The following is a 14,644-nucleotide window of genomic DNA, read 5'->3' as shown; positions in this document are numbered from 1 at the left end:
GAGAGGCGCCTGACAATTTTTGCAAACGTTTGCTATGGAACACAATTAAATCAAACCCTAGCTACTCCGTTCATTTTAGGTTATTAGTTTGCTATTATATATAATTTTTCTTTAAAAAAATTGCTACAAACATTTTGAAAAGAAACTATTGTAATAATTGGGCTCTAGAATGTAGTGCTTTTTCTCTACCAACACAGAGCCCAACAAAATTCTAATCTGCTTCAAACATTCATGAGCCCATAAACTAAACAAAATTGGACATAGCAAAATCATTGTGGGCTGGACAGCGATTATCAGTTAACCCCGACGTTAATAATTGTTTTAAGCAGATGAATCTCAGTCCGGCAATAGCAGCGGCAAAATCAAATCAAATACTAGTAGATTCTTTTTGAGGCAAATCGTCACAGTGTATCTTCTCGGTGTCTCGGGACTGTTAGCGGCTAACGGAGTAGAAGAAAGTTCGAAGATGGAGGAACAGTTGAAAATGGGAGTTACCGAAGTTGAAGAAGACGATGAACACGATTCTAAAGAGAGTGTTCTACAGAGATATTTTTTACAGGAATGGAAGCTTGTTAAGTCACTCCTCGACGATATCATTTCCAATGGCCGTGTCTCTGATATCTCCTCTGTTCATAAGATCCGATCTATTGTAATCTCTCTCTATCTCTTTTGTCTGTTTGAACTGCATAATTATTAGTTCAATGCTATGCTTGTAGTTAAAATACTTGTAAAATTTAACTTTGCCTTTTTGAATTTTTTTTTTGTTGTTGTTTGACAATATAAATGCAAATAGTTCAGATATTTTGGCTCATTTTCTTAAGAGAATGGCATGAAAAATGAAAGAACACATAGAGCTAGAGTAGGATGGATTTATGTGATATAGAATGGTTGGGAGCCTAATGATACTATGTGAAGTGAGATTTGGCCTCTAAGGCCTAAGTGCCTAACGTATCCAAGACGAGTAATGCAAAAATGTGAAATGTTAAAACCTCGTGTGATCGTACAAGATTAAAAAGATTAACATGATGTACAATAGCACATATAGAGCATAAAGTGAGAGGTTATGTGAGATGCTTTAATTGTGTCTTACGTAGACTTCCAAGGACATTGGCCCATTGGTGTGACACCGTGATGATTAAAGGTATTAAAAGGGAACACGTGTACATGACAGATCACATGATGGAAGTAAGTTGTATTAAAGTACCTCAATTTCTTCGGATCATTGCGTACTTAGTAAAGGGTAAGATATGATGCAGGAGGAATGTATGGATAGGCAATCCAACTAGTTGGGATTGGGATATTTTGTTATTAGCACATTTACATTGGTTTGGTGTTTGATGGAGTCTTTTAAGTTTGGTTAAAGACTGTATTACAGTCTAAGAAAAGGCATCAGATTTTAAAAAATACTTTTCATTAAATTAATTCCTAATTTCTCCTATACGACAAACAATTGAGTAGTTGAATGTAAGAAACATAAATAGAGCATATTATATATAGAGGACTTATATAGCCAACTGCAACTAGTTTGAGATTGAGGCATAATTCTGGATATTGTTATTGTTGGGCAATATATTTAGACAAAAAGATTTAAACTTTGTGTGATTTGATTAGAAACTAAGCTTCTAAAGGAGCTGTAAAACTACATTTGTGACTGAAGAATGTTATTGAACTTCAAGCTTGATAATTATGCTCTCTTTTCTATTTTATATGACAGTCATACGTCCTTGATCTCTCTTGAAAAGATCGACTCCTATCTATATTTGGAAGTTTGTTGTATTAACATTTCTACTTTGCCCTTAATGATATGCTCTTATGCAAATTAATATGGCACGTTGAAGACCACTAGTTCTGAGGATACTTTCTGTAGGACTATATATTTTGCTTATGAGTGAAAAGTCTTATTCTATTTCTTAAATTCCAAGTTCAGTCGAACACCACCTTCTATATTGAATTGCAGGAAGCTTTTTTTTTTATTTTGTGTTTTAAGGAAAATTTGTTTGTGTAAAGATATGAAACATTAGCCTAGCCAAACCTCAAAAGCTAGCTCAAGAGGAGAGGTTTTGTCCAAGTCCATATAAGGAGACCAAATTCCCATTCCTCTACCAATGTCAGACTTTTTAACACTCCCCTGCACGGCCAGACCTCAACTGGAGCGTGAACACTTCTAAATGGGGCCCAACATCGGTGAACAATGAATTGGGATGGGCCTGACTCTGATACCATGTAAAGATGACACCTGGATTAACTCAACCTCAAAAGCTAGCTCAAGAGGGAGGTTTTGTCCAAGCCCATATAACGAGACCAAATTCCCATCCCTCTACTGATGTGGGACTTCTTAACAATTTCTATGATTAACTGATATGATTCATCGGTGAGAAAATATCTGAATTTTGCTGGTCTTGATGACTGAGCCTAAAAGTGAGCTTGTAGAGGAACTGTGGAGAGATTTAGTTTTTTGAGAGGGGACTGTGAAGAGATGTATTTGTTGAGAAGGAATTTGAAGAATGTATTGTTTCAAATTTCTGCTTATCTTTTACTCGTGTTGATGCTGGACACTACACTCTTGATGATGCCAAGTCCAAACTCTTAGAAGACTTAATGATTGAGTACTTTGCTTTCAGAATTCCTAAAACACCAGTTGCTTAGAGCTAAAGGAAATTTTATAAAAAATATTTTTTCTTTGGTAGTACATTAATTATTTGTTTAAATATGATTTGCAGATGGACAAATATCAGGAGCAAGGTCAATTACTGGAGCCTTACCTCGAGAGTATGGTTTCACCCCTAATGTCCATTGTCCGTTCAAAAGCTGTCGAACGAGTTGCTGCCTCGGAAGAGATTCTTGAAGTAATTAATCCTGTGTGTATCATAATATATTCTCTGGTGACAGTCTGTGGCTACAAGGCTGTTGTCAAGTTCTTCCCTCATCAGGTTTCTGACCTGGAGCTTGCAGTATCTCTCCTGGAGAAATGCCATAATACACAAGCTGGAACATCATTACGACAAGAAAGTACTGGAGAGATGGAGGCAAAGTGTGTGATACTATTGTGGCTATACATTCTTGTATTGATCCCTTTTGATATAGCTTCTATGGATACTAGTGCTGGGAATAATAACTATGCTGGAGGTGATGAGCCACCTCCACTTGTTCTAAAAATTCTGGAAATCTCTAAAGACTACCTTTCAAATGCGGGTCCTATGCGAACCATATCGGGTTTGCTGCTCTCAAGGCTTCTTACGCGCCCAGATATGACAAAGGCTTTTACCAGGTCCAACTGCCAAAACCCTTGCCATTTCTAACAGTTCATGATTTAAAATCTTGCAATCAAGCAGATGAAATTATCAACAACCAAAAAAAAAAAAAGGAGAAAGGAAACAACACGTAAAAATAGATGAAATTGTCTGGTCATTTTCATGCATGCACATTATATTTGTGAATGCAAATGACATGATACTCACTGGAGTATAATTTACTGCATTTTCACTTTGCTTGTTATGTGACACATGCAATTAACTTGTATGTGATATCAGCAGACAAAATCCTCGTCCTTTCTTGCAAATTGTCATAATGCCTGCTGAGACATTCTGTTTCATTTTTCTGTATGTTAAATATTATTTGTGTGGGCAGTAAAAAGGAATAAAATCTTCTACAATAAAATATGCTGAGTATGTATGATTTAACTATTTTATGCCTCCTTTGATAATTATTTAACACTTGCAAATTGTTTCACACGATATGTTTGAGTTGCATATTTGCATCCCCCATAACTTTGTTTTTCAGCTTTGTGGACTGGACGCATGAAGTTATGTCATGTATGTCAAATGATGTGGTCAATCACTTCCAGCTATTGGGTGCAGTTGAAGCACTAGGTGCTATGTTTAAGGTTCAATCTTTTTCTTTGTGCCCAACTTTGGTTATTTCCTAGCTTTCTTTATGTGCAATCGTTATCTGTGGAATCTGTGATTCTACTTTAAAACTCAAATTTGAATGAAATGAATTCATCTTTTATCCTTCGTCCTTCAGACCGCGATGTATTTGTAGCTGCTCTTCATTTCTTTTGGTAATTATCTGTGAGTGTGTGGTAAAATTCGAGTCTAAAAGAAATAGACAGGGTTGGAAAATCAATTTAAATTTATCAAGTAAATGCCAAGTTTAAGTTTCAGTTATCTTTGAAAGCATCTCCTGATGTCATTATATCAGAGACCTGGTGCTGATTGAAAGATACACATTGATCATGTTACAAAGTCTACTCACTATGGAGTGGCACAGTTGTGCAAGATGTTATTTAACCCCTTCATTATTTGGTGATCTTGCAGTCCTGCTTTAGTATGTGTACTTCTTAGAATACTATTGTTTTCCTTAATACAGAATGGAAGCCCAAAAGTGTTGCTTAGTGTGGTTCCTGGTGTTTGGAATGACACATCAGCTCTGATGAAGTCCAACACTGCAGCGCGTAGTCCTTTACTTCGCAAGTATCTTGTGAAGCTAACTCAAAGGATTGGGATGATATGTCTCCCTCCACGTCATCAGTCATGGCGATATGTGGTAAGACTGCTAATTATGCAAAAGATGGGACTTAAATGTTTTACAGAGTGATGGTTACTCTGCTTCAAAACTCGTGTAGTTAACTAGCTTAGTATCATTTACTAGGAGCCAGTTGTCCTACCATCTTTCTAAAAGAAAAAATTATGACGATTTGCGGGGAACAGGATGATGAGCGTCTATGTAATTTTTTGTCTGGTAGCATCCTTTTTCTTTATGTTGCCTCACTGATCTTAATGTGATTTTTAAACATTGTCATCCTTACTTGCTCTTCTTGATCCTTGTCAATATTTATCTCTTATTTAAAACATTACAGTACTGTGATGCTTATCAAAGAGCAACATGTTTATCAGCTCCTTCATTATTTGTTCATTTACTGGTTACTTTTCTTTTTTCATTCCTGTGTTTTACAGTATTCCCCTGAAAATACTTTGTGCTGGTAAACTCACCATAGAGTGTGGGAAATTAGTTAGTAGCAATGCTTGTTTTGCCATGTAGGGTAGAACCAGCACGCTTGGAGGGCATATTACTGCTGATCGAATTGAAACGAACCAATACAATAATTATAGAAACAATGATCTATCAAATTTCGACCAAGAACCGGACTGTCATGACGAAGAAGACATGGATGTCCCTGATATAGTAGAAGAGATAATTGAATTACTGCTGTCAGGACTGCGTGATACGGTATGTCTTAAGGGTGAGCTTCCATCTTCTACTTATCTGATTGTCCTCGTTAATCTTAAGTATTTAGAGCGAGACCTGTAGACAAATTCAAGTTGGTATCTGTTTTCCTTGGATGGTTTATTTTATTTATATGTTTATCTGGTAAAGCTCCTTCACCTCCTCCTCATGTGCCATGGAAGAACCATGATAAATTTAAGTTGAATATCCACATATATTTCTCTTCCTTGAGTTAGTGCATTTAAAGGAACTTGATATGTTGATGCAAGGTTGTGTCTCTCTCTTTCCGTGTATGCGCACATGTGCCAAAAGAGATCAGTTAGCTTGAACAGAAGTAAATAATTGTCTGGCTGCTCCACAATGTGACTGACACTAAGAATCTCCTAAAGCAGTTAATAAATGACACTTCTTCTAGCTGAACAGTCATAAAGCGTCATTGCCTTACTGTTTTAGGAGATTCTTAGTGAAACTCACATTATGGAACAGAAACAAACATTTATTTACTTCTGTTCAGGCTAACTGGTCTCTTTTTTTATTCATCTGCAGTTGCTATTTTGAAACAGGTTTATGTCTTCTCATGCATTGGCATCATTTGATTCCATTTCAGTATATTACTGCTACAACAGCTTCCTTTTATTTTTTCACATTTCCGCTATTTTTTTTTAATTTCAACTTCGCATCTTAGATATTTTATCATGGCATTACAGGATACTGTTGTGCGTTGGTCTGCTGCAAAAGGCATTGGTCGTGTTACTTCACGGTTAACTTACTTGCTTTCCGATGAAATCCTTTCATCTGTCCTGGAGCTCTTTTCACCTAGCGAGGTGTGTTACTGCTGTTGTTTTTTACCAACTTTTTTTTTTCTGTTATCTTATGAGATAGCCACTATGTCTGAATACAGAATATTAATTAACGAGACCAAGATTTTGTAAAGCTAATAGTTTCTCTTGCACTTCATCTGTCTTGAGTCTTCTTTTGTTTAGGTTATGCTTATGTATTCTAGTGTTACAGGGCGATGGTTCATGGCATGGTGGCTGTTTGGCGCTGGCTGAATTGGCACGTAGAGGATTGTTGTTACCTATTAGTTTTCACAAAGTTATTCCTGTTGTTATTAAGGTTGTCCTTACTGAAGTTCCCTAATTTTTTCTGTACTTTTGATCTCTCTTTAACTCTATATGTTGGACCTTGCGATTGAGCAATTAATTATCTCTTTATAAATGCTAATGATACAAAACTTGCTAATGATACACAACTTGCTGCATCAGTGTTCATCTTTCTCCTTATATCTTACCTTCCAGGAAATGTATAGGCTATGATAAGCAGGCAACCGTAGTTGACTATGCTCTATTCCATGTTTCTCGGTTGTTCCTCCAGCTTCAAGCGATCGCTACAAATTTAATATATTAATTGGAATTATGTACGTCATACACTTTGATATTCGAGTGAAACTTCTTAACACAGATCTCTCTTTCAGAAAATTTGTCGCTCTTAGTTTTGTCGCAGAAAACATTGTTTCTTACTGCAGAAATAGGATAGATAAGGCCTGCTGCCTACTTACAGCTGAGAAGAGGAGAAGAGGTTAAAGGAAAGTAGAAAGCATCCCTGTTTACCCATGATGACCATGCTGGTTAGGCAATCAGAAGCACAGATGCCCATAGGACTCCTGTTTACTGACTGCTGTGTGTTTATGTGTCCAAATCACATTATTGAGTATTTATGTCATTTACGATGTTTCTATTGTGTACTTATGACCATAAAATCTTCACCTTTGAAATACCAGTCCTTATTACCATTCAATTTTTAGCATCCAGAATACATATCATCCTCTTTTGATGTTTACTAATGGGTATGCATGACAAATGGATATACGGGTGGACCTAATTTTTGGGGATGAGTTACTGAAACATATTCAATGTAGACTACCACATCGAGATAATGGAATGCATTAGACTTGCATTATCCACTCATGCAATTCTTCCCTAGTTGAAGCTGGATTTTTGTCGCCTAATAATGATGGAAAGTTTGGTGTGACAGGCATTACATTATGACATTCGAAGAGGTCCACATAGCATTGGATCCCATGTACGTGATGCTGCTGCTTATGTTTGTTGGGCATTTGGCCGTGCATATTGCCATGCAGATATGAAAAGTATACTCCAACAGCTTGCTCCACACCTTCTGACTGTGGCCTGCTATGACCGTGAGGTACCAAAAACGCAGGGATCATTCCTTGCCCAGTCAAGGTGCTTCTTCCTCCGATTAAAATGATGCAACATTGTTATTACTTTCCAGGTAAATTGTAGAAGAGCAGCTGCTGCTGCTTTTCAAGAGAATGTTGGACGACAAGGAAATTATCCTCATGGTATCGATATAGTGAATACAGCTGATTACTTTGCACTTTCTTCACGTACAAACTCCTATCTTCACGTTGCCGTCTGCATTGCTCAATATGATGGCTATCTTTATACTTTTGTTGATCAGCTTCTGAACAACAAAATCTGTCACTGGGTACGTTTATACTTGCTAGTTGCTTGATTGCTAGCTTTTACTTAGACAAAACACTTCTTTTATAAAATGTTTATGGTCTGCTTGAGTGTGCCTTTTATTTGTGGTTCACTGAGGTGCATTATATAAGTTTGTTATCAACATAAGATGTATATAGCTGATTCCTCACCGAAGTTTTGAGGTCTTGGCAAAAGCACTACTGTGACAACTGAAAACTTTTGTCATATCATGGAACTGAAAAAAGATGGTAGGAATTGGATTATAAATGTGATAGGAATTTGTTTACAAATATTAACAACAATATACCCGGTGTGGTCCCACAAATTGGGGTCTGGAGAGGGTAAAATGTACGCAGAGACTTTACCTCTACTTCAAAGGTAGAGAAGTTATTTCAGATACACACTCAGCTCAATAAAAACAGTCCAAAGCAGTCCCCAAAGAAAAGTAACAGAAGTACATGAAGTAACAAACAAAACAAAAAATAGCAGATTGTAATAGAAAAGAAACTTAAACAAAACTATACAATGATCAAGGTACAAGAAACAATAGATAGTAACAGAAATCGAAGGACAAGAAACTACTAATATGAATGGACAGCAAGACAACTACAGAAACCGCACTGCAACCTACTAACCTTCTACCTTAATCCATCTTTTCCACACCCTTCTATCTAAGGTTGTGTCCTCTGTAAGCTAAAACTGTGTCTTGTCCGATCTAATCACCCCCCTCCAACGATATTGTTTCCAAATATCATTCTCTCTCTTTCATATATACAAATTTGACGACATATCTGTTCAGAAAAGATAGTAGCAGAGGAGGTTATGCTGATCCTGCTAAGGATCTTTTAGTTGTGAAACTAAAGGTGTAGCCCTCATTATGGCAAACTATAGGGTCATTTAGTGATATTTCACCTTCTTCTTGTAATTTTTCTGGTTCCTTTTCCTATTGAGCTTTAGAACAGTCTAAATTTGAGAATTAAGACCCTGCTAATATCATACCAGCTGGCCAATGTACTTATCTATTTGTGCACTAATTTGGCATGTGCTGTCACTTGCTAGTTCTATCATTGATAAGTCTTTTTGATTCGTTACCTTACTGTTCTAATATAGGATAAGAGTTTGAGAGAGCTTGCTGCAAATGCCCTTTCTTCTCTTGCTAAGTATGATCTTGGACATTTTTCTAGTACCGTTGTGGGGAAATTATTGCCTTGCACATTGTCTTCTGATTTGTGCATGCGTCATGGTGCAACTTTAGCTATTGGGGAGGTTATATTGGCTCTACATGAACGTGAATATGTTCTTCCCCCAGGTTAGTGTCTCCATTTAGCTTCAAGATTTTAGTTATTTGTGTGAGATGAGATCAAATTTCAAGCTGGTTGGCACTGGTTTATAGTTTAAAGATCTAATTCATTTGATTGTTTTACCTCTTTGTTTATAAGTTTTAGTTTTTCTACGCCTCACTTGAGTTAAATAGTTATTCAGTATACTAGAAAATAAAAGGTGCTCGTAAACTGGAAATCTATAACTATTCTACATTAAAAAACAACTTAATTGTTAAAATATATGAGATTGTAATGATGACTTGTACTCAATCTGTGCAAGTAAATTCTACATGTTATTTCATATATTTATACATGTATGAAACATGATTTTTTTTCTTATTCATTGTGAAATCAAATCAGGAATGCCAAGTGAAATTATTTGTCTAACTTCTGTCATAGATGTTTAGACCCTATCAGTGCTTATTGTTGGAGTGATTTCTTCGCGTATTAAAAAAAGGAAGCCTTGGAGAAACAGTAAAGTTCTAACCGTGTGGCCTATTGGTCACAGCTCCTAGCCTTGGAATCAACATTGTAGTTTGCGCCAGGTAGGCTGCCATTGCCAAACCCTGTGTGGATATGGAATACTTCATGCACTGAGCTGCCCTTTTCTTCTTCTTTCAATAGCTAAAAAGTCCCTCAATCCTAATTAATCATCCTGAGGGAAAGAGTACAAGAATATTATGGGAGTGATAGCTGCTAGCCTGCTATACAGTTTGAATAGAAGTGAGCTACTGATTGAAGTATGTAATTCCCAGAAATGATTATAAGAAGAACAATGGAAGTGTTCTTTCAGTTCCACAAGTTTGGATTAGCAGGAAAGTCGAGATGTAATGGACATTGAATTTGGGAAAGAGGATTACATTCTAAGACAATAGTACTCATTTTTCATTGCTTTTGTACCATGCATTTAATTGTCTTTCCATCACATACAACTGGAGACCTATTTTTTTGTGACGTTGCTATTACCATGTGAGCCATTCTAAAGTTTTAATTACCACAATTCTTGTTTAAATTAATAAAAGAGAATATCATCTGGTTAAGGTTTATGACATGGTCTATTTCTGTGTTTATTATGCAAAAGCTAATTGTGGTCCCTCTATTTTTCCGTTACAGATCTGCAGAATCAACTTGCTGGTGTGGTTCTTGCAATCGAGAAAGCACGGCTATATCGTGGAAAGGGAGGAGAAATAATGCGTTCTGCTGTTTCCCGTTTCATTGAATGCATTTCATCAGCTCAGGTCCAATTGACAGACAAAATAAAACGGAGTCTGCTTGATACGCTCCACGAGAATCTGAGACATCCTAATTCTCAGATACAGGTTTATCTTATGATTTTTTCAATTTCCTGCTGATTAGCTTCCTCTGAGTGAATTGGCTGATTTTCTATTTTGTTTATAGGGTGCCGCTGTTGCAGCCTTAAAGAGCTTCATTCCTGCTTACATTGTGCCTTTGGAAAGTAAAGGCTTCAATGCTATTACATTAAGATACCTTGAGCAATTGAGTGATCCTAATGTGGCAGCTAGACGAGGATCTTCACTTGCGCTTGGTATTTTGCCATTTAAGTTTCTCTGTGTAGGATGGAAGGATATACTTCGTAAGCTTTGTGCTGCTTGTGAAATTGAGGTAAGGAAGTGCTTCTGTTTTAGCTGTTGCTGATGGAGAAACTAAGCTGCACATTATCTTGGTTGATGGAACAACTTTATGCTCTACAGGATAACCCTGAAGAAAGAGATGTTGAATCACGGGTAAATGCTGTCAAAGGACTTGTATCTGTATGTGAAATTTTAACCAATACACAAGATCATTCTCATCTATTATCTGCCGAAGAATGCATATCTCTGTATGTTTTTATAAAGAATGAGGTTATGCAGACTTTATTTAAAGCTTTGGATGATTACTCTAAAGATAACAGAGGTGATGTTGGTTCTTGGGTTCGTGAGGCTGCCTTAGATGGCCTTGAGAGATGCACATATATTCTATGCAAAAGAGGACTCAAGGGTGTCTCAAGCAAGTCAGAACAAATGGAACTTGGATCTGTTCCTCAGTTGGACGAGACAGATGTTACAAACCAGATGAATTTTCTTTTTGATGAAAATATGGCAACCCATTTAGTTGGAAATATTGTTAAACAAGCAGTGGAGAAGATGGATAAATTAAGAGAGTTAGCTGCAAAGGTTCTTCAAAGAATTTTGCATAATAAATCAATTTATGTACCATTCATTCCCCATCGAGAGAGACTAGAACAAATAGTGCCTGACGACGCAGATCTGAAATGGGGGGTAGGTGAAAATTGCTTGTCTTGTTGGTTGCTATATCTTAAGGTATTTGACAAACAAACTTTTCTATGCCATCCTGCAGGTACCTACTTTTTCATATCCTAGGTTTCTTCAGTTACTTGGTATCAGTTGCTATAGCAAATATGTGATATCGGGGTTGGTTATTTCCGTTGGTGGCTTGCAAGATTCATTGAGGAAGCCATCACTCAATGCTTTGCTTGAATTTCTTCAGTCAACTGATGAAAATGGAAATGACTCTAAAGAGTACAATCTTTCCAATGACATTCTTTGGGTTCTTCAGAAATACAAAAGGTGTGACAGAGTTGTGGAACCCACTTTGAAGGTAAATTTGATTGGAAATTTTGTTTCTGCAAATGATGATTGTCGGCTCATTCCTTAACTGTAGATCACTGTTTATCTTTCTAGAATCACCACATTATGATTTATGAAGCAGTTATTTTCTTGCAGTTATGAAGATGCTTGTTAATCATAATTTTTTACTGTGGCATTCTGGTGAATTTACATTTTTGACAGTCTATGCAGTATCCTGAGCTTATCTATTCTCCTTTTTATTGGTAAAAAAAAATTTCTTCTAAAAAATTATGATTTGTAGCTGCTTTGAAAAGAAAAATGTGGAATGGCGCTTCACCTTCCAAGTGACTCTTACTATTTCCAATTACAAGGATCTTTAGTGGTGAACTGAACAATTTGTCGAAGCATCTCAGAGCTATATGTAATACATGATTTTGCTAGACAGTGTGCACTATAGTTGAATTAATATGTAAAGTAGTGAAATCTGCCATCACAATAGAAGTCTGGTAGTCGTGAATCCTGCCAATAATCTCACGCTCTCCACCCCTTTGACTTGTAACTACATTTCTGATCAAATTCAACTCTGGATATTTCTCATATCTATGCTTCATCTTTAGACAGGCTTGTTGCAGGAACCTCTGCTAAATCCTTCTCGAATTCTTCTAAAAAGTTTGATTTTATTTTTTGGATATTTGTAAAAGAAGTCAGTATTCTGTTTTGTCCTTTGCACATCTCATTTTTTGGAAAACTTCAAGCACTCTTTATGTTATTCTTCAAGTTCCTCTATTTTGGCTAAAAAACAATCTAAGCATCCTACCTATAATCGTAAAGTAATGGGTGGTGAAACCAGGGGCAATTATTTGCTCATTTGAAAACTCTTACTATGCCAATATCCCAGAAGTTCTATAACACCCTTCTGTATGTGTAACCTGGCTCTATAGGGTTTGCGCATGAGAGTTAATGGCTCAATTTGCTCAAGTGAAGAGAGATCCAAGTGATAGAATATGTCGAGACAAGACAGTTGTGGAAACAAACCAACCAAAGCTTGGCTCTTATACTATGTTAATGGGCCTTAAGTCTAACCCAATGTCAAGAACTAGTGCAATGGTGAGAATATACCAAGACCATACAAGAAGACCAAAAGCTCATACGCTTAACTAATGTGGCATTTTGACATCCTCGCACATTCAGAATTGGCTATGGGGTGTGCGATAACATACATTTTATGAGTGGCCTAACATTGGGTAACTGATATTAGGAATGTATTTGGTGTTGGTACCATGTGAAAGAATTACAGTATCCAACGCACAATCTTAAGTCCATGGATGGAGTAACCTAAGAAACGCACTCATGGGTGTGGCCTAGTGGTCAGTGAAGTGGGGTCGAGAATCATGAGGTCTCAGGTTCAAACCCCAGCAAAGACAAAACAGTAGGGGATCTCTGCCCTTCTATCCTAGCCTTGGTGGACAGAGTTACTTGATGTCTGTTGTTTGTGGGAGGTGGCAGGTATGTGTAATTAGTCGCGGTGTGTGCAAGTTGACCCAACACCTTAGTTGTCAAAAAAGAAAAAGTAAACTAAGCGTAGTCGAGGTGTGTGCAAGTTGACCCAACACCTTAGTTGTGAAAAAAGAAAAAGTAAACTAAGACACTGTATCTTTATATTTAAACCTTAAACATCCAATGTGGAACGGGTTTTCTAACACTGATGTGTTACTATTTTGTTGCAGACTATTGAGAACCTATTCAGCAAAAGGATTTTCTTAATTATGGAGGTTAGTCTACTTCCCTCTAGGTCTTTTTTATAGTATCCAATCATTCATGTACGGTATCTTCCCCTTTGTTCTTATATGTACTGGCTTATTCTGCAAAACACTGCTGTACTGATGATGTGACTTTGCCCCCTACCCCCTCTCATTTCTTTGAACAGGCGCAGACTGTAGTGTTTTGTGTTGGAGTTTTAGAAGCTCTGAATATAGAGTTGAAAGGATCAAAAGACTTCAGTAAGCTGTATGCTGGAATTGCCATACTTGGATATATTTCATCAGTACCAGAACAGATCAATATCCAGGCATTCAGTCAGTTACTAACTTTCCTCACCCATCGATTTCCAAAGGTACCAGAAAGCACCTGAACAAGAGAAACTTAGTCTGAGTGAATAGATAAATGAAGAACATGAAACAATGAATTGGACGCCTTCTCAATAAATTGCTTGCGACCATTTTGCAGGTCAGGAAGGCCGCTGCTGAACAAGTTTATCTTGTCCTCCAACAAAATGACGCTCTAGTGCCAGAAGACAAGCTAGAGAAAGCACTTGAGATTATCTCTGAAACTTGTTGGGACGGTGATGTTGCAGAAGCAAAAGAGAAGCGCTTAGAACTCTGTGCCGCATGCAAGCTAGATGTTGGAACATTTTCGAAAGCAGATGTTGGAACATCCCGCAGAGTTGTTGAACAGGCACCTACCGGTGATGAAAATGCAGCATACTCTTCACTTGTTGGATCAGCTGGGTTTTAGTTCCTTGCAGATGCATATAAGAATCAGAACCTTGTGCTATCACAGAGTTGGTTGCCACTGCTCTGGATTCCACCCCACCCCCACTCCTTTTTGGCTGTGTTGTTCAAAATCACTTCTTGGGAACAAAGAGTTCGTCTGGGGTTGGTTTGTAACATTATTGCAAATTGCTGAAATGTAGTGTTTCACTAAATAGGTGATACGGTGATTGCCGTTTTCTCAAGTGTGGTGTATTCCTACTCTGACGGTACCCCAGTCTCGAATGTACAAATGATTCATTTGGATTGGCAAGGTGATTGATTCTTCTAACTGTTCAATCTTTCTAAATTCAACTGAATCAAAAGAGCTATCTTGCTTCTGTTATTAGTAGAAAATGTAAAGACTCACGCGATCTTCAATGCAGAATTCTGCACCAAGTTACTCTTTATACACTATTCTTACCTTTTTTTTGCAATATAGCTGGAAGAGTAGGGGCACTGGTTAATGAAAAATA

General features: G+C 37.1%; 1 protein-coding gene across 1 annotated transcript; it reads left to right on the top strand.

Annotated features, from left to right (window-relative positions):
• The first annotated feature begins 321 nt into the window (after positions 1 to 321).
• Positions 322 to 14,460, top strand: LOC101248517 (tubulin-folding cofactor D). The gene is made up of 17 exons (XM_004229751.5): positions 322 to 649; positions 2,721 to 3,268; positions 3,781 to 3,883; positions 4,369 to 4,545; positions 5,041 to 5,229; positions 5,934 to 6,050; positions 6,238 to 6,342; positions 7,261 to 7,431; positions 7,519 to 7,734; positions 8,841 to 9,039; positions 10,166 to 10,371; positions 10,451 to 10,675; positions 10,765 to 11,331; positions 11,411 to 11,671; positions 13,368 to 13,412; positions 13,568 to 13,753; positions 13,867 to 14,460. Exons 1-17 carry the CDS (start codon positions 467 to 469, stop codon positions 14,152 to 14,154), a joined length of 3,786 nt encoding a protein of 1,261 aa, XP_004229799.1. The 5' UTR covers positions 322 to 466; the 3' UTR covers positions 14,155 to 14,460.
• Positions 14,461 to 14,644: the final 184 nt, after the last annotated feature.

The sequence above is a fragment of the Solanum lycopersicum genome, chromosome 1 (genome assembly GCF_036512215.1).
Source record: "Solanum lycopersicum chromosome 1, SLM_r2.1".
Classification (NCBI taxonomy): domain Eukaryota; kingdom Viridiplantae; phylum Streptophyta; class Magnoliopsida; order Solanales; family Solanaceae; genus Solanum; species Solanum lycopersicum.
This window is presented reverse-complemented; position numbering and strand designations above follow the sequence as displayed.

Bases quoted from the DNA above. Each gene is read 5' to 3' on its own strand.
- LOC101248517 (XM_004229751.5), top strand. From the start codon at position 467: ATGGAGGAACAGTTGAAAATGGGAGTTACCGAAGTTGAAGAAGACGAT. The intron at 11,332-11,410 runs GTAGGTGAAAAT...GCCATCCTGCAG, and splicing joins ACGCAGATCTGAAATGGGGG to GTACCTACTTTTTCATATCC. The intron at 11,672-13,367 runs GTAAATTTGATT...ATTTTGTTGCAG, and splicing joins TTGTGGAACCCACTTTGAAG to ACTATTGAGAACCTATTCAG.